Genomic DNA, 19717 nt, shown 5'->3' with positions numbered 1-19717 from the left:
TGGCTGGCCGGCCGCTACCCGGTATGGGCAAGAAGCGCCCTCGCTCCCTCACCGGCCCCGAGATCGTCAGCACGCACCTCTGCGATGCGCACTTCAACGGCCGCCTCCTCCCGCAGTCCGGCTCGGCCGCCTCGAGCGGCGGAGCCGGCCACGGGCCGCTCCGCTTCGACTCGGCAAAGCAGTACTTTGCATACATGCAGCGCATCATGCTCGAGGAGGCGCGCGCCGAGGTGGCCGAGGCCCTGACGGCGGCGGAAAAGCGCCGCCAGCCGCCGCGGCTGCTCCGCCTGCAGCAGTCGCAACGGCCGGGAGGCCGCAGGCTTGCGTCGCTGGAATTTTGCGCCGAGGCGGCGCCTGCGAGCGGCGGCAAGGACCAGCTGCGGCCGGGCGCCGCCTTTCTGCTGCAGCCGCGCGTCGGCGGCAGGTACGGCTCGGCCTCGTGCAGCGGCCTGCTGGCTTTCGTGGATGGCCGCGCCTCCACGCCGAAGCAGCCCGTGTTTGAGGTGCTCTCTGCGGCGCTCGAGGCGTGCGGGGCGGGCGAGGCGCCGGTGTGGGAGGCGCGCTACCTCGCGACGGTGCTCGTCGCTCAGCGGTGCGTCGACGTGTGCCAGAGGCGGCCGGCCGTGCCGGGCATCCTTCCTCGGCTGCTCGGGCAGAGGGCGAGCACGCACATCCGGTTCGACTCCTCGGACGGCGAGGAGGAGGCGGAGGAGGAGGAGGCGCGGAGGACGGCGAGGCGGAGGAGCTCTCCAGGCCGCGGCGCCGCCGGCTCGGATGGCGAGGGCGGCGGGTCGGGAGACGAGGGCTGCGAGGGCGAGGAGAGCGACGCCTCTTCGGCTGACGCGCCGGAGAGCTCCTCCGGGGAGGAGGAGGAGGCGGCAGCAGAGGAGGAGGCGGCAGCAGAGGAGGCGGCAGCAGGCCCGCCACCGCCACGAGCCGCCTCTCCGCCCGCCACGGCTCTGCTCGACGCGTCGGAGGCAAGTGCCGGACCTGTCCCAGACATGCCTCCGCTCAACGCGTCGCAGATGGCGGCGCTGAGCGAGGTGCTCTCGCAACGCGGAGGGCTCACGCTGCTGCAGGGGCCGCCGGGCACCGGCAAGACCCGAACCCTCCTCCACCTCCTCCTCCAGCTGCAGGCGCGGGCAGCACCAGCCCTGCCGCTACCCACGACCCCCTGGCCCTGCTCGACCCGCTGCTCCACCGCCAGCGCAGCCTCACCCGCCGCTCTCCCTGCGCTCGTCCTGCAGGCGCGGCTCGCGCCGCGCGCCTGCGCCGAGTGGGCCGGAGGGGGGTCGCGCGTGTTGGTCTGCGCCCCGTCCAACAAGGCCGTGCTCGAGCTGCTCCTCCGCTTCTGCGAGCAGGCTGGCCCGCGGCGGGCGGCGGCCGAGGTTGCTCTTGTCGGAGACGGCGACAAGCTGACTGGCTCAGAGGCGGGGCGCGCGGCCTTCGTGCACGAGGCGCTCGACGTCGCCGCCGAGGAGCTCGAGGCTTGCGAGGCTGCGGTGGCGGCGCTGTGCGGCGGTGGCGGCGACGCGAGGAGGGGCGGGCTCGAGGAGGAGGAGGACGAGGGCGAGGGGGAGGGGGCCGGGCATGCGTGGTGCTCGCCGAGCGACACGCGCTGCCTCGTCCGGATCGGGCACACGGCGGGCTGCCAGCGAGCTGCACGCCGGTGGGCGGGCGCGCTTCGGCTCGTGCAGCAGCGGACGGCGGCTGTGGCGGCGGCCCTGCGCGCGCGGCTGCCCATCACGTACCACTCTGGCCTGCAGCAGCCGATCGGCGCGCTCCTCGCCAAGGCGCTCGCCCTGCTCCAGCGCTCGCTCGAGCCGCTCGAGCCGCTCGACTGCGGAGGCAAGCGCGGGTGCGGCGAGGGCGGGTGCGGCGAGGGCGGTGCTCCGGCGTGGCCTTGCACGCGGCGCAGCCTCGACCTCGGCCCCGCGAGGGAGGCTCTGCGCGCGGCGGCGGCGGCGGTGCGCGAGGCGGGCGCCGAGGGCGGCGTGGCGCAGGAGCTGCTGCTCTCGGCCCGCTTCGTGTTTTGCACGTGCTGCGTCGCGGGCAGCCGCCTCGTCCGCGCGCTCGGGCAGGTCGCGTGGCTGGTGCTCGGCGGCGGTGGCGTGTGCAGCCCGCACCCTCGGCCGGCGCCGCACACCCCGCCGGCCCCCGGCCCCGCATAGGTGGTTGACGAGGCGGCGCAGGCGTCCGAGCCGGAGGCTCTCATCCCGTTCGGACTGCTGCCGGAGCGGGCCGTCGTGTGCGGCGACCCTCGCCAGCTCTCTCCGCTCGCGCGCACGCCGCCGCTCGCCCGGTGAGCCAACCCTAACCCTAACCCTAACCCAACCCCAACCCTAACCCTAACCCTAACCCCAACCCTAACCCTAACCCTAACCCTAACCTCGCCCGGTGCGCGTGGCACTCGCGCGGGAGAGGGGCCCCGTGCCCCTGCGTCCTGCGTCTGCGCTCCTCCGAGGCTTGGCTCACGCGGGACCCTCCTCCGGGTTTGCGGACAGGACGATGATGGACCGGCTGATGATCGGGCTCGGCCAGCCGCACGCGCTGCTCGACACGCAGTACCGGATGCACCCCGCCATCTCGGCCTTCCCCGCCGCCCACTTTTACGGCGGCCGCTTGAAAGACGACCCCTCCACCTTCTCGCGAAGCGAGGCGCCGCTGCGGCTCGGATCTCTCGCTTCGCTCGGCCCGCTCGCGCTCCTGCACGTGCGCGGCGCGAGGGAGGAGGCGGTGAGAGACGGCTCGGTGCGCAACATGGCCGAGGCTGCGGCGATCTGCGATCTGCTGCTCGAGCTGCGCGGGCGAGGCGTCGACGTGCGGAGCGCATCGCGCGTCAAGGCGCCGCCGCTACACGCCATGACGCCCCTCGCCCTTTCTCGCGCTTCCCTCGCCCTTCCCTCCCCTCGCGCCCCGCCCAGCAGGCTCTCTCGCGACTCTCGCGCCCGCACGCCGTCCAGCTCGCCCCCCGTCCCCTCCGCAGGTGCTCACCTTCTATGCGGCGCAGGTTGCGGCCATTCGCGCCGCCGCCGACGCGCGCGGCCTGCGGGGCGTCTTCATCGCGACCGTCGATGGCGCGCAGGGCTCCGAGGCCGACGTCGTGCTCCTCTCGTGCGTGCGGTGCCGCGGTGTGGTCGGCTTCCTCGCCGACGAGCGGCGGCTCAACGTCGGCCTCACGCGCGCGCGACACCAGCTGCTCATCCTCGCCGACGTCGAGACGCTCGCGTCGGGGAGCAAAGGGCGCACCGCCCTCGCGGCTCTGGTCCGGCACGCGGCCTCGGCGCGCTGCCTCCACGAGTGGAGCGCGGGCTCCTCGCCGCCGCGCCTCAGCGACGAGGCTTGCGCGCGGCTGGTGGAGCGGACCACCGACGCGCCGCACGCCTCGCCGGCGGCCGGCCGACCAGGTCCGCATCCCGACCGCCCGGATCCCGACCATCCCGGCGCCGCGGGGGCTGGCGCGCGGGCAGAGGGGGAGCGCGCCGCGCGCGTGGAGGAGCTCCGGCGTTTTCAGGCGGAGGCGGCCGCGCTGGAGGCCGGCAGGCTCGCGAAAAAGAGAGAGGCGGTCCACGCCGCGGCGCAGCCGTTCCGACCCCCGTACGAGACGCAGCCGGAGGGTGGCGTGCGCAGCACCGCGTGGCAATGTTGAAACGTGTGCACTTTTATTGGATATTGGTTTATTGGATATTGCATTTTGCGGCCGTGGAAAAACGAAAACGTTGGAGGGGGGAAACGAGGGTCGAGGCGGCACGCACGAAGGCCCACGAACGAGCACAGAGCGCCAGCGGCGTGGCGCCGCTGTGCCTGTCCCCCTGGCTTGGTCTTGACCGTCACGCAAATCCCATGTTTAAAGTATCTCAGTACAGTTGCCTCTAACAAGCACACACACCACACACACATCACACACTCCTTCACTCGCGCACCCACACTGGGCAAACCAGCCGATTTCCAACCCAGTAAATTATTACGGACCCGTATCATCCTCCTGGCGCGGTAAAAGGCTCCCCAGGGCCGGTCCATGACATGAACCGATAGACACAAGCAAAAAAATCCGCACCTCTAAAGTCCTCGGGCACCCCGAGGCCCATACGGCGCCCGGCCGGCCGTCTGGCAGACGGCCGGCCGCGCCTCAGTCCGCGCTCACTACGCGTCCTCCGGGCCCCTCCGCCGCTTCTGCACCGCCTCCCGCGCAGCCGCGCCCGCCTCCTTGCCCGAGACGCCCGCCTCCATGCTGCCCGCACCCCTCGCGGCGCCGAGGGCGGCGTGGATGGACCCTGAGGGGGTAGCCGCGACGCCCCTCTGGCGGTGCGACGCGATGGTCTCGACCCCCGTACTCAGCCGCCTGTAGTCCTGCCGCTGCAGATAGGCCACGTTGGCGTCGCTCGTGTCGCTGCGCAGGAGCTCGCGCGCGCTGACCCGATTGAACGCCTGCTCGATGTAGCCCTTGGTGAAGGACTGCCGCCAGCGCCGCCGGTTCGCGTTGATGCCCGTCGTGTGCTGCGTCTCGGTCGAGATGCGGCGGCGGCAGGTCGCGGTCTTGATGATGGTCTTGACCATGGCGCCGAAGGACTCGCAGGCGTCACACGAGCGCCGGGCGGGGTCGCCGAGCTCGACCATCTGCCGCGGCACGATGTAGAGGAGGATGTGCGGCACCCAGGCTGTGCCACGGCCGACTTAGCCGATGTAAGAGGCTCTCGCTGATCTTAGACCGCGTAAGCACCCCAGCGTGACTAGTCACACTTAGACCCGCTCAGCCTCGAGGCTCAGAACTTAGACTACTACCCAACCAGCACCATCAAGCTGTTGTACGGCCCCGGCATCGCCTTCCCAGAGCTTAGCTAGACTGAGAGATATTGTGGACATGGTTGGTCTCTAGAATATATATACTGACACTGAACCTCCCAGAGCTCGTCCCGGTCCGTCACGGCCATCCTCGGCCTCCGGAGGGCCCCCGGCCGCGGCGCGGTGCGGCGGAGTCACAAATCCGACGGCAGAGCACCGGGACGCGGTCGGACGATCTGAGGCCCAGTGAGGCGTATGCATTGCCCATCCAGGGCTATCACCTGTACCTATCAACAGGCGCCTGCGGCGCCGTGCTCAGGAGCTGCTGCTCCAACCTGTTCACACTTTCGTCTGAATCGTGCCCGTTTTCTCGACGGTGCTCTTCGCTCGCCCTCTCGCTGGTGACGCTCTCCGTGTCCATGTGGCTCTCGACGATCGCAACCCACGGTTGGGCTGCGGCCGCTGCTCCGTCAGCCACGGCCGCTGCTCCAGGTTCAGCCACCGCCCGGCACATTCGTCGTGTCGCGATGGACGTCGCTCTCGCGGATGAGGTCGAGCGGCGTCGCAATCTTGCAATCATCAGCCATCCCGACGCGGGCAAGACCACGCTGACGGAAAAGCTCCTGCTGTACGGTGGCGCAATCTCGCAGGCCGGTGCTGTCAAGGCCAAGGGCGAGCAGCGGAGGGCCACCTCTGACTTCATGGAGCTGGAGCAGCAGCGAGGCATCTCCATCTCGAGCACGGTGCTCTCGTACGAGTACGACGGCAAGCAGGTCAACGTGCTCGACACGCCGGGCCACCAGGACTTTTCAGAGGACACGTACCGCACGCTCGCTGCGGTGCTGCCTGCGCCGCGCCGCCCAGCTGCAAAGAGGCGGCGACGCACTCACCTGGACCCCTCCGCAGGCGGACAATGCCGTGATGCTGGTCGACGCCGCCAAGGGGCTCGAGCCCCAGACGCGCAAGCTGTTCGAGGTCACGCGCGGTCGGCGCTGCACCTCGCGGCGCTGCATCTCGGGTGATCTCGGGTGATCTCACCGGTTAGGTTGCGCGGCTGCGCCGGCTTCCGCTCTTCACGTTTGTCAACAAGCTGGACCGGTGACGAGAGAGCGGCCCCTCCGAGCCGCTTGCCACGCCTCCCGAGCCTCTCCCGACGCGCCGCAGGCCGAGCCTCTCGCCATACGAGCTCATCGACCAGATCGAGGCCGAGTTTGGCATTTCGTGCTGCCCGCTGCTCTGGCCGGTCGGCTCGGGAGACCGGTTCCGCGGCGTGCTCGAGCGCGGCGCGAGGAGGGTGCACCTCTTCGCGCGCGGCGAGCGAGGCAAGAAGGCGGAGGAGGCCGCCGTCGTGTCGCTCGACGACGACCGCCTCGAGGCGCTGATCGGCGACGGCGAGCTGTACGCGCAGCTGATCGACGACGTCGAGATGCTGGACGGCCTGACCGATCCGCTCGACCTGGACCGGCTGAAGCGAGGCGAGCAGACTCCGGTGCTGTTTGGGTCCGCCATGACAAACTTTGGCGCGCAGCGCAGCTGGAGGGGCGGTGGTGGGCTTCTGGGATGCGAGAGCCGGGTCCCGAGAGTGCATCGCCGCGAACTCTTCAGGCGTGCAGCTGCTGCTGGACACGCTCATGTCGCTCGGCTCGCCGCCGACGCCGCGCGCGCTCGACGCGGGCGACGAGGCAGGCTTCACCTCTGGCGAGCTCACCGGTGACCCATTGCTGAGACATGGCCAAGAGACGGCCGAGACATGGCCGAGACATGGCCGAGACATGGCACATGTCCAGCTGTGCCGAGGCGCCGCCCCACGCCTCTCCTTGCTGCTGGCGCAGGCGACGAGGAGACCGTCGAGCCGACGAGCGAGGACTTCTCCGGCTTCGTCTTCAAGCTGCAGGCAAACACCGACCCAAAGCACCGCGACCGGATCGCATACGTGCGCGTCTGCTCGGGCCGCTTCGAGAAGGGCCTCAAGGTGAAGCACTCGCGCCTGCGCGGGCAGCAGCTCACCCTCGCGCAGGCGCAGACGCTGCTCGGCGCGGAGCGGTCCACGCTCGACGGGACCTCCTACCCTGGCGACGTGGTCGGCATACCCTTCTCGCCCGGCCAGATGGCCATCGGCGACACGCTCTACACCGGCTCGCGCCGCATCTCCTTCGCGAAGATCCCCTCCTTCTCGCCCGAGATCTTTGCGCGCTGCATCAACCCGACGCCCTCGAAGCGCGAGCCGCACCTCCTCCCCGAGCCCCCCCCCCCCCCCTTCTTTCTTGAGGCGTGCGGCCGCGTGCGCAAGGTACAAGAGCTTCAACAAGGGCATCGAGCAGCTCCTCAACGAGGGCGCGGTGCAGCAGGTGCGGCCGACCTCTCCGCCACCTCCGAGACACCTCCGAGACACCTCCGAGACACCTCCGAGACACCTCCGAGACACCTCGTCGGCCCGCACCGCCACGCGCCCGCCCCGCGCCCGCCCTACGGCCGCAGCTGCTCGAGCGCGGCGACACGGGCGGCGGCGTGCCCATCCTGGCGGCGGTGGGGCCGCTGCAGCTCGAGGTGGTCTCGTCCCGGCTGAGCTCCGAGTACAGCGTCGAGGTGCAGTACGAGATGATGCCGCAGACGCAGGCGCGGTGGGCGATGGCGGGGTGGGAGGAGGTGGACGCGGTCCTCTCCGAGCGGAAGCTGCTCAACGTCAAGACGCTCGAGGACGTGTACGGCAGGCCGGTGCTCCTCTTCACGTCCGGCTGGACGCTCGACAACGCCGTCGCCGAGGTGGGCGAGCGGCTCCAGCTGCGGCCCTACGCGCTCGCCCCCGACGTGCAGGAGCGTAGGCGGAAAAAGTGAGGGACCGCGTTGTCACATGTCAGCCTGAGTCTTCGTACTGTGTGAGAGAGTGCGCTGTGTTCTTGCGCGGTTTCCTATCCGCTTTAACCTTTATATCTCCTCGCGCGCCTCGAGGAAATCTCAGGAAAACAACAACTCAACGAACCAGAATGCAGAGGCTCCCTCGGCTGGGCCGGCGCGGGGGCCCCAGAGGGTGTCCATGCGGGGGGGAGATGGGGTCCCATGGCCCGCCGCAGGCGCCGATTTGGGGGGGGGGGGGGGTTGGCCATTTTTTACTTGTTTTCATGGGAATTCGGCGTACTTGCGGCCATGCACTTGGAGCACTTGGAGTGCAGTCATTAACCCCTAAACGGCTACCGAAACGGGGTGCCCGGAAGGGCGATATCACGGCGGCCTAACTGTGCCTCCGTGCGCTCGCCACATACCCCCTGCTGCCCGAGGGTCGTGTTAGCACTTTATTGGGCACATACAGAGGCGGTGGGAAGCCACCACGTTCCCTTCAAATTTCCCGCCACCGAGCTCCGGAGCGCGCTCTGCACGAGCTCCTGGGACGCGGTTTCGTCTTTCGATCCCAGACGGTCGTCGCACGTCGGCGCCCCAGTGAGGTCCGCCGTCATAGGTGTAGCACGCTACTAGACACACTGCCTCCAAGTTGAGCGGTGGAAAATTGTGACGAAGCCACGCACCGAGGCGCCGGCGTCCCTCTGGCAATCTGCCACCGACAGCAACACGCCTTTGATCACCGGCTGCTTGCGCTCCGCATACTCTCCAGAAGCTGTTGGTTGTGTGGCTGGTGATACTTCTATCAGCCTTCCTCATGCACAATGTTGCCGTTGAGCTACGAGGCTGCAACCCGTCGTCATTTGAGTTTGCTGCCAGCCACACACAGCGCGTTCCTGCTGCACGAATGGTTGGACAGGTGTGAACAACACCTCGTGGGGGCGGCACCGCAGGCGTCCATTGAGGGGTCCAGGTGATAGCCCTGGGCGGACAATCCATACGCCTAGTTGGACTTCAGATCGCCCGATCGCGTCCCGGTGAACTGACGTCGGATTTGTGACGCCGCCGCACCGCGCCGCGGCCGGGGGCCCTCCGGAGGCTGAGGATGGCCGTGGCGGACCGAGACGAGCTCTGGGAGGTAAAGTGTCAGTGTATATATTGTAGAGGCTGACCACGTGCACAATATCTCTCACTCTAGCTAAGCCAGGGGAGGCTATTCTGGGCGTCCACACGGCTTGCACTGGTGACCCTCGCGACAAAGCGAGCGCGTCCGGCAGAGCGACTGAAGAATCGAGGACAGAGTCACAAATCACGCTTGTTGTGCATGTTTTGAGGTCGGACAGTGCTGCTGTCTTCTCCACGCAGCAGCCGACGCCACCAGGCCTCGGTAGCTGAGCAGCAGGAGCCTCCTCGCTGCTGGCAGAGTTGCGCCTCTGTTTGCCGCCGCTAAGAGATCGTTGTTGCGGGAATCCAGGGAATCTAAAGGAATCTAGAATCTGTGGGTCCGAGATTCGATCTGGGACCTGAGCCGCTCGGGACCAGCTGCACATGACCCGGGGCCACTGCCATGTCGCAGACGACTGCTGGATCGGCCGTCGCTGCGACCAGCCGCATCAGCTTCCAATATATAAAGGCCGCAGCGAGTTCCGTCCCAACTTTCTGGCCCGCCGCGTGGAGCCCGTCGCAGCACATCGCCGCACCACCGTGGACCAGACAGGGCGGAGATGACGGCCCGCGGCCAGGACGGCGCGACGAGGAAGGTCTCTGTGCGGTCGCGTCGCCGTCAGCTGGAGAAGGAACGCCTCGCCAACCAGCCTCTCGCTGTGTCTCCGCCGCCGCAACTCCGCCGCGGTCCGTCTGTTGGGTGGTTTGGGCAGCTTAGTACGAACTGCGGGATGGCGTGCGGGCTTCTCCTTTTTGCTGTATTCCTCGGTTGCCTGCCGTCGGTCGGCGGCACGGCAACCGTCCCCTTCAGCCGCACCGTCGTCCGCGGCCGCCACATCCTCACGAGGAAGGAGTACCTCGACACCTTTCCTGGCGACACGGCTGGGTGGGCACAATACATGGAGGACCAGTACTTTGCCGAGCGTGGCGTGTCCCTCATGGCCGACGCCGAGGAGCGAGCCAGGGACAACCCGAGGGAGACGCTCGGTCAGGCGAGGAGCAGGCTCTTCAACGATCGCGTCCGCTCGCCAAACAATCGTCCAACCGAGCTCAGCCAGGCCGCAAACCAGTCCCGAGCGCAGAGGAAGCGAGAGAGCCCCGAGCAGCGCGACAAGGGAAAGCGAGACGACCGCACACGGCGGCAGGCCAAAAGGGCGAGGCAGGCTGCCGCTCGCCCCGCCCGCCGCGCTTCCGAAATACTCAACGGCTCGCTGCTGGTCGAGGGGAGTGACGTTGGCAAGTGCGCCCGCCGTGACACCGCCCCGGCCGCACTCTGCGCGATCCTAACACGTGCTACTTCCTTCATACCGTAGGCTCGCTCTCACAAAGGAAGGGGGAGGACGACGACTCCGACGACGCGAGCTCCACTGCCGGGTCCACGGCTGCTGCTGCGCGTGCCGCCCACACCTACACCGAGGAGGTGGAGCAGGTCCTCGGCGAGCAGAACGAGTTCCTCAGCGAGCAGTTGGCCATCCTCGGGGACTCGATTGACAAGGCGGTCGCGCGGGAGATCGCCCCGGTCACGAAAGAGGTGAAGGCGCTCGCGACGAAGCTGTAGATAAGAAAATAACATAGTGCTGCGCGCCGCTCGCCCTCGCGCACACAGACGACGCGCAGAGAAGAGGGAGGGAGTGGGGGGGGGGTTGGGGGGGGGAGCGGGAGGAGGGAAGCTACCTAGGCGCTAGGGGTTCCTCCCGGGGTGTATTCTTTTCGGTGTACCTGTGTTAGTGCCAGTGCGCGCCAGTCCCGTGCCCAGTGTCGTGCGAGGGAGTTGCTTCGTAAAATTCTTTTCGGTGTACCTGTGTTAGTGCCAGTGCGCGCCAGTCCCGTGCCTAGTGTGTGCAACTCGAATTCTTTTCGCTTTGCCGAAATGGCCGACGCATCGAGCCGCGCCTCGTTCAGTGACACGTGGGCGTCGAAGCTGTACCGCGCTACCGACCTCGACGACTCGAACGCAGTCGAGGTGGATGAGATCCTGCTGCTCGGCCAGGCGCTGGGCTACTACTGGGGCTCGTGGGAGCCGTCGGCGGTGCTTGAGCTGCTAGGGCAGGACGCAAGCACGCCGGCCCTGAGCACGCTGTCGCACGAAGAGTTCGTGCGCTTCATCAGCCTCGCGTGCGACGAGGCTGAGGTGCCGCCCGAGCGGGACGCAAAGGTTGAGAGCCTCGTGGAGGCCGGCGAGCGGCGGAGGCAGCTGCTTGACCCGTTCAGCGAGACGCGCATCGAGGCTGCCTTCGATGCCATCGACCTCGACGACTCGGGCGCCATCGACATGGACGAGCTCCTGCACTTCGCGCGCGCGTCCGGCCTCGACTGGGACGCCGAGGCGTGCGCGAGGCTGCTCGGCAAGATGGGCACAGACGAGAGCATCTCGCGCGACGACTTTCGCAACTTCTTCAAGACAGTCGGGCTGCACGGCGCGCCCGAGGCCGTCGCCGCCTTCATCGCCGTCGGCTCCGGGGTCAAGAGCCGCCTCTCGCGCCAGTGCTCCGGAGAGGTGGTGCCGGGCTCGCCGCAGCAGGTGATGAGTAAGGGCGGCGGAGGGTTCGTGGGGCTGTGAAGGGCGTGGCGCGGCTCGGGGCGGTCGGTGGCGTGGCGGCGACAGGCAGCGGTCGTGCGGTGTCACGGGCCGAGGGGTGGGGGGGAGCCTTGGCCTTCCCCCCATGTCCCTTTGGGCTTCGGTGAGGCACCCCTCACCTCCATGGCAGGTCTGACTGCAGAGCCGGCCGGCTTTGACCCCGCCGAGCTGCATCTGGCTGGGTCGTCTCTGGTCGGTGCTGGAGGACCTCGGAGTGTGCTGTGGGGAGGGATGCGGGGCGTGGAAAGGAGCGCGATGGCTGGATCGGGGCGGGCGCCCGGGCGGCCCAGAGGCCTACACGGCTTTAGAGGTGCAGGAGAGCGCGCGGTGTCCGATGCAGGTTTTGGATGGGTGAGAGTGAAAGTCTCCATTTTGTGTTGCTGTGGCTGTCCGTTGTGGAAGAGAGACGATCAACAAAGATGAAAGAAAGCAAAACAGAGGCTGGTCGGATATCACACACACTTCACAGCAGCGCTAGTCTCGTCTCTCGAATTCAGTCACCTATACTATCTGGAATCATGATCTGATCCACGCACATTGCCACGTGTGCACTAAATTCCTGGTCTAAAATCGAGGTCGCGCAATCAATCATCCTGCTCTGACGTCTCTGACAAGCTCTCGGCGCTTCGTCCCTTCTCAAACCGCGACCGCTGCCGTCTCCGCTGCTGCCTCTCACTTCTGGCTCGCACCTGCGCTTGGATGACATGGATGTATTCCTTGTGGCTGGAGATCCGCACCGCTGAGCCGTTTATCTGCCGAGTCGGCCGACGGTGCAGCCGTCGGTCATCCTGCAGATCATCGTCATTGACCTCGTGGTACGAGGGAAACCGGATCACGATGCTACGATCGCGTGGGCGCTTCGTGCACGAGCAACACGTGAGTATTGCCAACAGCCAATCGGGCATAGACCGGCCTGAGTCGCCTCCTGCAGAAACGGGGCGGTCCCGCCCCTTGTCCCTTGGGTGGGGGACGCGCGACGCAAACCGCGAGAGGGAAGAATTTCCGTTAAGCCCGCCAAACTTCCCTTCGGAGTCGCTCCTCATCGCAAACCCTGTCAGCAGTCCACCCTCGGGTATGTTCGTAAGAGCCACGTACACTGAAAATCCTTTTGGCGAGCCGACACAGCCTTTCACCGACACCGTGTTTGGGGACGAGCCTTACTGAGCCCAATCACTGTGAGAGTGTGATTTCTTGTTGGTTTCGAAGTACGAAGAATCTCTGGGAGGAAGAATTCTTGTCGTGCCAGCGTGCTGTGAGAGATGCGTGGTTCTTGAATTCTTTTTACCTGTGTTAGTGCCAGTGCGCGCCAGTCCCGTGCCTAAAAAAGAAAGAAAGAAAACGGACCGGTAACCCGATCCCGATCATCCGGCCAACTGGGTGCGCTCCTCAGCTCCCCGGTCCTGGATGTGAGGCTGATGACCGCACTCCAAGTGCTCCAAAGGACAACCCAAGGGAGGGATGGGAGGACGGCACGCCGCCGCCACACAGGGATTTTAAGGAGAGGGGATGAGGGGTGTGATGCGCTAGCCGTCGCCCACCCTTGGGCGTCCGCCTCTTCCTATCTCTCTTCGCAGTCTCTCGCCGATTCTCGCTGCGACCTTCATGCCACCTCGCGGTCGCCCCCTTCTCGTCGTTCTTTCCCTTGTCGCTTCTTCCTCTGTCGCGTCGCTCTCCTCTGCCTCGTTCTGCGACGCCGCCGCCGCATGCCGGTCCCTTGTTCTCGCGGCGTCTTGCGCCTTTCGGCGCAGCTCCGCCCTCCTCGCTGCATATCCTGGCCCCTCGAGCAAGGACAAGTCTTCTGACGCCCACTGCGATCATTTGCCACCCAGTCCCGTGCCTAAAAGAAAAGAAAGAAAGAAAACGGACAACCCAAGGGAGGGATGGGAGGACAGTCCCGTGCCTATAAATAAATAAGACGGACATCCCAAGCTTGGGCTGGGTCGAGGACAGACACGTCCCCACCTTTGCAGGATTTTGCAAGGGCGAGGGGGAGGGGGCGCATCGCGGCGTGGAGAGGGCTGGGCACAGGGCACCGTGTAAAATTCTTTTTGAGCGAGCAAGAAATGGTGCGACTGCACCTCTGCTCACACTCTGCCAACGAGGCCTCTTGCCTCGCTACGCTCGTGCCACCATCAGCATTGCTCCTGCTGCTGGTGCTGCGCGCCGTCTCTAACGGCATGCGGCGGCGGCAGGCTCGCTCCAGTCCTCCGCTGGGCCGTCTCCTCGGCTCGCCGGCTCTCGGTCTGAGCTGCGCCTTGGCTGCTGTCTTCGTGGAGCCGTATTTGACGGCCGGACACGCTCCAGCGCCGGCTTGGCCTCTGGCGACGCCAGGCTTGCTCGGCGCGATCTGCTATGCTCTAACCTGGTGCCTCGAGCCCGCCGTCTCCGCTCTCGAGCCGAGAGGCTCGCCCTGGTCTCTCGCCTTTCACCTCTCCGCGTGGAGTGCTCGCGTCGTGCCACTGGCGCTGGGCCTCTCGTGCCCCGCTGCGCGCGCACACCTCACTTGGTGGCTGCCTGTCGAGGTTGGCCTGCTATTCGCCACTTCGGCTGCCGCTGCCGCCGCCGGGCACCGCCGCATGCGCTGCCGCTGCGGCACTGAGCGGGCGACCTGTGAGCCGCTGGACGCGTCTCTGATTGGCGTTGCGCCAGAGCAGCTCTCCGCGCGCGAGGCGGAGCGGCGTGCGTGGGAGGCGGAGCTGGCCGCGATGGAGAGGGTGGTGCCGGCGGAGCTGGGCTGCGGCGGCAAGGCGGCGCGGCTGTGGAGGCTGCATGGCGAGATGCTGGAGGAGGCACGTGAGGTGCAGCGCCAGGCTCGGCTTGCGAACGGGCGGGCGGGCGAGGGCGAGGGCAAGGGCCGCCGGCAGGAGGAGGAGGGCGGCGACGGCGGCGGCGGAGCGGAGGAGGAGGAGGAGAGGGAGAGGTCGATATGGCACTACCTCTGGGCGCTCAGCCCAAAGCTGTACCTCTTTAGCGGCGTGCTCTGCTCGCTGCTCCTCACCGCCTCCTCCTTCGGCACTCCGTACGTGCAGGGCGTCCTCTTTGACGTCGCCGTCGACGTGGCGCGCGCCAACGGCACGCTCGCCGTCGACCAGGCGTGGGGCGAGGCCGTGCTGCCGCTGCTCGGCGCATACGCCGCGCTGCAGTTCTGCACGTGGCTCTTCGAGGTGCTCGTCGGCACGCTCTACGCGCTCGCCGCGCACACCGCCCTCACGCGGCTGCGCGTGCGCATGTACCGGAACCTGGTCCAGCAGGACGCCGCCTTCTTCGACGCGCACGTGTCGGGCGAGCTCTCGTCGCGCCTCATCAACGACTCGGGCGCGCTGCAGTCGCTCGCGCAGTTCACCTCGCAGAGCCTGATCCAGGGGGTCGTTCGCCTCGCCGGCTCGCTCGTCGCTATGTTCGCGACGCACCCCGTCCTCGCCCTCCTCGCCACCGTCGTCACGCCGCTCAACTGGCTGCTCGTGCGGCGCGCCGGCGAGGTGCAGGGCTTGTACGGCGTCGTGCAGAACGAGGCGATGGCGCGTGCGAACGCTCAGGCGGTCGAGGTGCTCGGCGCGATGCGGACGGTGCAGGCGAACGCGGCCGAGGTGCGCGAGGCGCGCCGGTTCGCCGAGCGGCTCACGCACTTCCTGCGCGTCGTGGTCGTGACGGTCAACACGCAGACCGCGGTCATCTTTGCGCAGCTCGGCCTCTCCAAGGCGCAACCTGCCGCGAAGCGCACCCGTCACGCGCCTCCCGGCCGCTCCACTGCTCCCGCCCCTGCGAGACAAAGCCGCCGCCGCCTGGCCCGCCGCCGCCGACCCCCCCCCCCCTCCCTCCCCAACTCCCACCTCCAGGCGCGCGACGTGCTCGTCCTCGCGTGCGGGATGCACCAGCTGCTCGCCGGCCGGCTGACCATCGGCTCCTTCACCGCCTTCACCACGTACGTCTCGCTGTACGAGCAGGGCTTCACCGCGCTCGCGGGCATCTGGCTCAACACCAAGCAGACCCTCATCGCCGCCGGCCGCTTCCTCTCGCTGCTGCAGCGCCGCCCCGCCATCCTCCCCTCGGTCGGCGCCGAGCCGGCCAGCTGCCGCGGCCACCTGGAGCTGCGGGACGTCAGCTTTGCCTACCCGCTCGCGAAGGAGTGCGCCGTCCTCAAGGGGCTCTCCTTCGAGGTCGAGCCTGGCAGCGTCCTCGCCCTCGTCGGCGCGAGCGGCGCCGGCAAGACGACGGTGGGGCGGCTGATCGAGCGCTTCTACGACCCGCAGCAGGGCGCGCTGCTCCTCGACGGCACCGACTTCCGCGCCCTCGAGCTGCGCTGGCTGCGGCGCCAGATCGGCTTCGTCGAGCAGGAGCCCATCCTCTTTGACTGCTCGCTCATGGAGAACATCAAGTACGGCCGGCCCGGCGCGTCGGACGAGGCGGCGATCGCCGCCGCCGAGCGGGCAAACGCAGACGCGTTTATCCGCAGCCTGCCGGAGGGGTACGCGACTCGGCCGGGCGAGAAGGGCGTGCGCATCAGCGGGGGGCAGAAGCAGCGGGTCGCCATCGCGCGCGCCATCAGCAAGGAGCCGCGGCTGCTGCTGCTCGACGAGGCCACCTCGGCGCTCGACTCGACCAACGAGGCGGTCGTGCAGGCGTCGCTCGAGGCCCTCATGGAGGGGCGCGCCACCGTCGTGATCGCCCACCGCCTCTCCACCGTCGTGCGCGCCACCCGGATCCTCGTCCTGAGCGGAGGCGTCGCCGTCGAGAGCGGGACGCACGCGGAACTCTCGGCCGACGCGGGCTCGGCCTACTCGCGCTTCATGCGGCACCAGCTAGTGCCGCCGCCGCAGGCCGGCAGGTGTGAGGAGGACGCGGATGGCTGAAAGTGAAAGAGCCGCGATCACTCGTAACTCTTGGAGCACTTGGAGTGCAGTGTACCTCGCACTCCTGCGACTTCTATTTAAATGTAGCTCGACCCGCGATTTCCGCGGTAATTCTTTTTCCACATCGGTACGGTGATATCGCCGATGTCGGTATACCGCTGCCCCGAAGCTGACATCGAATTGCTGTCTTCGACGGCACGCTCCAATTTTATTTTGCGGCTCCGGCATGAGCGATCTCAACCGCCCGCTGATTGCGGGCGGGAAGAGTAGCACACTCGCCGTCAGCATGCCAGCGCTGAGCCAGGTGGAGGCGATCAAGCCTAATATCAAAGGCGGTGCGCTTGCCGCTACGCACGACACGCTGCCCACCGGCAGACGGCGAGGCCTGATCCCGCGGATCTTTTCGATGCGTCAGACCATAGACGGCGAACTCGAGGTCTACGCTCACATCGTCACTCACGCTCACCTCAGAGCCACCGGCGGCGCGGGGATGATGAGCCAGCACTCGCTTGGCTCCTTCTTCGGAGGAAACAAGGCATCGGTTGGATCCACCGCGTCGGTTGACAGAGAGGCGTCGGGCCAGATGGGGAACACGACCGCCATGCTCACCTTGCTCAAGGCGATGATCGGCCCGATGCTTCTCTTTGTGCCGAGCATGTACAAGCAGGCGCCGCGGTGCCGCCTCCTGCGCAAGCTCCGCCCCGCCGCCTGCGGCCGCGTCCCGACACGCCCTGGAACGGACCGGCCTCACCGGCGGCCGATGCCTCCTCAGGTGGGCGTGCTCTTTGCGTCGGTGATGTTTGCAGTCGTGGGCGTCCTCTCGGCTGCCGGCACCGCTCTGCAGCAAGAGCGGCTCGCAGAAGGGCAGCGCCTCCCCACCGCCGCCCTGTCGCGCTCCGAGCAGGCATGTTCCAGCTGCTCGAGTGCCACGACGCGGTCCTCCGCGGCCAGAGGCTCAGCAGCGTGAGCAAGGGCGCCTTTGCGGAGATCGGCCGGCAGGCGGCGGGCGCGGCAGGGTACGTCATCGTCGACTCGTGCCTCGTCGCCTCGCAGTTCCTGTTCTGCGTCTCGTACCCGATCTTCATCGCCACCAACACGCGCGCCGTCCTCGAGTCGCTCCTCCCGCTGCCGCCCTCCGTCACCTTCCTCACGCTCGTCCAGCTGCCTGTCCTCGTGCCGTACTGCTGGGCGAGCCGGCAGTAGACGCGCGGCGCTTAGTCTCCGGCACGCGGTGGCCGGACGCTGCAGCCGGCCCGTGTCGCCCGCGCCAGCCCCTCCCTCCCCCTCCAGGTGAGAGACATACATCGCCTAGGCTGGCCAATGCTCGGTGCGGCAGAGCGCCGGAGCGCCGGAGCCGCCGCCGCCGTTCACATCCGTGACAGCCCGCGGCGTCCCGTGCAGTGGCAAACCTGGTGCTGTGGTGCACCGTCGCGGTCATCCTCGCGCTCATCGGCACGGACCTCGTGCAGAGCCACTTCGAGCACGTCGGAGAGGTTGCGTGGACGGCGAGGTTCGGTCCCGGCACGCTGCTCTTTGCCGCGCAGGCCGTGGTGGCCTTCGAGGGGATCGGCATCGTGCTGCCGGTACGCGAGGCGATGAGCGAGCCGGAGGCGTTCCCACGCATGATCGTCGCGTGCATGGCCCTCGGCACCGTCGCCTTCCTCGTCTTCGGGATCTGCTCGTACGTCGCGTTTGGAGAGGCCTGCTGCCGCCATCTCCCCCGCCGCCCTCTCCCTCTCCCCCGCCCTCGCTCCCCGCCTCTCCCGCTTCTCCCCAGCTGGCTCTCTGTCTCTCATCTCGCTCTCACGCCTGTCCTCCCTCGCCGCGCTCTGTCACCGCACCTTCTCGCCTCCTTCTCTTGCCTCGTCGCAGCGCCATCCCTCTCACCGCCCCGTCGGAAGCCTACCCAGGCGACCGCAACCTTCGTCACCCTCAACCTGAACGGCGGCGCGGCGCTCGGCGTCCGCGCCGCCTTCGTGCGCCCGCCTCGCGCGCCCGCCTCGGCCCACGCCACGCACACGACGCGTCCACGGCCCGCAAACCAGGTGCTCACCGTCGTGCTCACCTACCCGCTCCAGTTCTTCCCCGCGATGGTCGCTCTCGAGGACAAGCTCGGCCTCTCCGACGAGAGCGGCCTGCTGCCCTGCTGCGCGGCGCGCACCTGCCTCGTCCTCGCCGCCTTTGCCAGCTCGCTCTACGCGCCGTACGAGAACCTGATGGGGCTCGCCGGCGGACTGTGCGCGGTGCCGCTCGCCTTCATCTTTCCCGGCTGGTTCCACTTGCGGCTGTGCAAGCCGCGGTACGGCGAGGGGCGCGCCCTCGATATCACGCTCGTTGCGTTTGGAGTTGTGATGGCGCCAGTCGCGGTGGTCAGCGCCATCCTCTCCTGGCACTGAAAAAACGCCGCGAAGAGCGGAGAGAGCCAGAGAGAGGGGGGGGGGCGTGTCAGATGGTGGTATCGCGTGCGTGTGTGGGCCGTATAATAGGGTGTGCGGCTGTATTAACTGAGAGAAGAGATTTTGAGATTTTGAGACACCAGAGTGATATGGACTCGGAAAGATGCCCCCTCCCCCCCACCCCCTGCCCCACCGTTTACGCGTGAGGGACACGTGAGACGTGTGTCCCGCGTGTCACACACTGATTCACACACTATAAGTGAGTGTTGTGTGTGGAGAACACCGGTCGCGGTGACGCGCGGCGGCTCTCAGTCTCACGTCTCGGATTCCTTGATCCTTCTTCTGTGCATGTGGGCGGTCACGGGACGTGCAGTAAGAACGAAGCAGCGATAACCAATCTCTCACGGGCAAGTCCTAAGATACCCCTGCACCTGCCTTGATTGACGCTTTGAGTCCCCCCCTTTCGTGTTGCCCGCCCACGCTGACAAGATGTGCAGCGGACAGAGTTCATTTTATAACTCTGCAGCGGACAACACCTCCTCTCCCTTCTCGCAGTCCCCAATTTACTTTGGGGATTGTACTTTGGGGAAAGAAAACATTTTTCTGTTGTGAAATCCTCATTTTACTGGCCCGTTCGAAAATTGGCGCCACACGTGAGAGTTCCGCGCAAACGGAGGCCGCCCTGAACATAAGCGTTCGCCGACGCCGTTCACGCCACATACGAGCAATGCTTGTCGCCACGCTGCTTCCAGAGTCGATATCGCCGCTGCCATCCCCGCTGCACCCACCGTGTCCGTGTGCGTGTGCATTGCCACCCGCTTCTCGGCACGACCTGCCACCACCGCCAGGTCTGCCACAGTCTCCACCACCACCATTCCCATCATCACCGCCACCGTCCCTCCCACCACCCTCAGCTCCTCCGACATCGCCTACCCCACCCTCACCGCCACCCCCCTTGTCTCCGCCACCGTCTCCACCACCACCGTCACCACCACCACCGAGTCCACCGCCACCCTCATCGGCCCCATCCACCGAGTTGCTGTTATGACCGCACAAACGGTCCCGAACCCAGCTTGAAATCCAACAATCCTCAAACAGACCCCAATTTTGGC

General features: G+C 67.2%; 7 protein-coding genes across 7 annotated transcripts; all 7 read left to right on the top strand.

Moving 5' to 3' along the window:
- Positions 1–23: 23 nt before the first annotated feature.
- Positions 24–3649, top strand: EMIHUDRAFT_461132 (hypothetical protein; the record flags this gene model as incomplete). The annotated part of the gene is made up of 5 exons (XM_005775101.1): positions 24–1043; positions 1248–2093; positions 2172–2302; positions 2505–2820; positions 2987–3649. 5 exons carry the CDS (start codon positions 24–26, stop codon positions 3647–3649), a joined length of 2976 nt encoding a protein of 991 aa, XP_005775158.1.
- A 1660-nt stretch (positions 3650–5309) lies between these two features.
- On the top strand, positions 5310–7617 carry EMIHUDRAFT_61223 (putative mitochondrial elongation factor; the record flags this gene model as incomplete). Its single annotated transcript, XM_005775100.1, is given in 7 exon segments — positions 5310–5621; positions 5689–5757; positions 5828–5880; positions 5947–6329; positions 6570–7053; positions 7073–7130; positions 7261–7617. The coding sequence occupies 7 exon segments, from the start codon at positions 5310–5312 to the stop codon at positions 7615–7617; spliced, it is 1716 nt and encodes a 571-aa protein (XP_005775157.1).
- A 1567-nt stretch (positions 7618–9184) lies between these two features.
- Positions 9185–10339, top strand: EMIHUDRAFT_195051 (hypothetical protein; the record flags this gene model as incomplete). Its single annotated transcript, XM_005775099.1, has 3 exons — positions 9185–9260; positions 9331–10008; positions 10095–10339. 3 exons carry the CDS (start codon positions 9185–9187, stop codon positions 10337–10339), a joined length of 999 nt encoding a protein of 332 aa, XP_005775156.1.
- A 312-nt stretch (positions 10340–10651) lies between these two features.
- On the top strand, positions 10652–11341 carry EMIHUDRAFT_95369 (hypothetical protein; the record flags this gene model as incomplete). The annotated part of the gene is made up of 1 exon (XM_005775098.1): positions 10652–11341. One exon carries the CDS (start codon positions 10652–10654, stop codon positions 11339–11341), a length of 690 nt encoding a protein of 229 aa, XP_005775155.1.
- A 3866-nt stretch (positions 11342–15207) lies between these two features.
- On the top strand, positions 15208–16161 carry EMIHUDRAFT_43647 (putative ABC transporter; the record flags this gene model as incomplete). The annotated part of the gene is made up of 1 exon (XM_005775097.1): positions 15208–16161. A coding segment is annotated over one exon (954 nt), but the record flags the coding sequence as incomplete, so codon positions are not given.
- A 274-nt stretch (positions 16162–16435) lies between these two features.
- On the top strand, positions 16436–17412 carry EMIHUDRAFT_195048 (hypothetical protein; the record flags this gene model as incomplete). Its single annotated transcript, XM_005775096.1, has 2 exons — positions 16436–16884; positions 17073–17412. 2 exons carry the CDS (start codon positions 16436–16438, stop codon positions 17410–17412), a joined length of 789 nt encoding a protein of 262 aa, XP_005775153.1.
- A 117-nt stretch (positions 17413–17529) lies between these two features.
- EMIHUDRAFT_195047 (hypothetical protein) lies at positions 17530–18605 on the top strand (the record flags this gene model as incomplete). Its single annotated transcript, XM_005775095.1, has 4 exons — positions 17530–17536; positions 17611–17894; positions 18120–18185; positions 18255–18605. 4 exons carry the CDS (start codon positions 17530–17532, stop codon positions 18603–18605), a joined length of 708 nt encoding a protein of 235 aa, XP_005775152.1.
- Between the last annotated feature and the right edge of the window lie 1112 nt (positions 18606–19717).

Source organism: Emiliania huxleyi (genome assembly GCF_000372725.1).
Source record: "Emiliania huxleyi CCMP1516 unplaced genomic scaffold EMIHUscaffold_3, whole genome shotgun sequence".
In the NCBI taxonomy this organism is placed as follows: Eukaryota; Haptophyta; order Isochrysidales; family Noelaerhabdaceae; genus Emiliania; species Emiliania huxleyi.
Note: the sequence above shows the minus strand (reverse complement) of the source record. Positions and strands in the feature narration are given on the sequence as shown.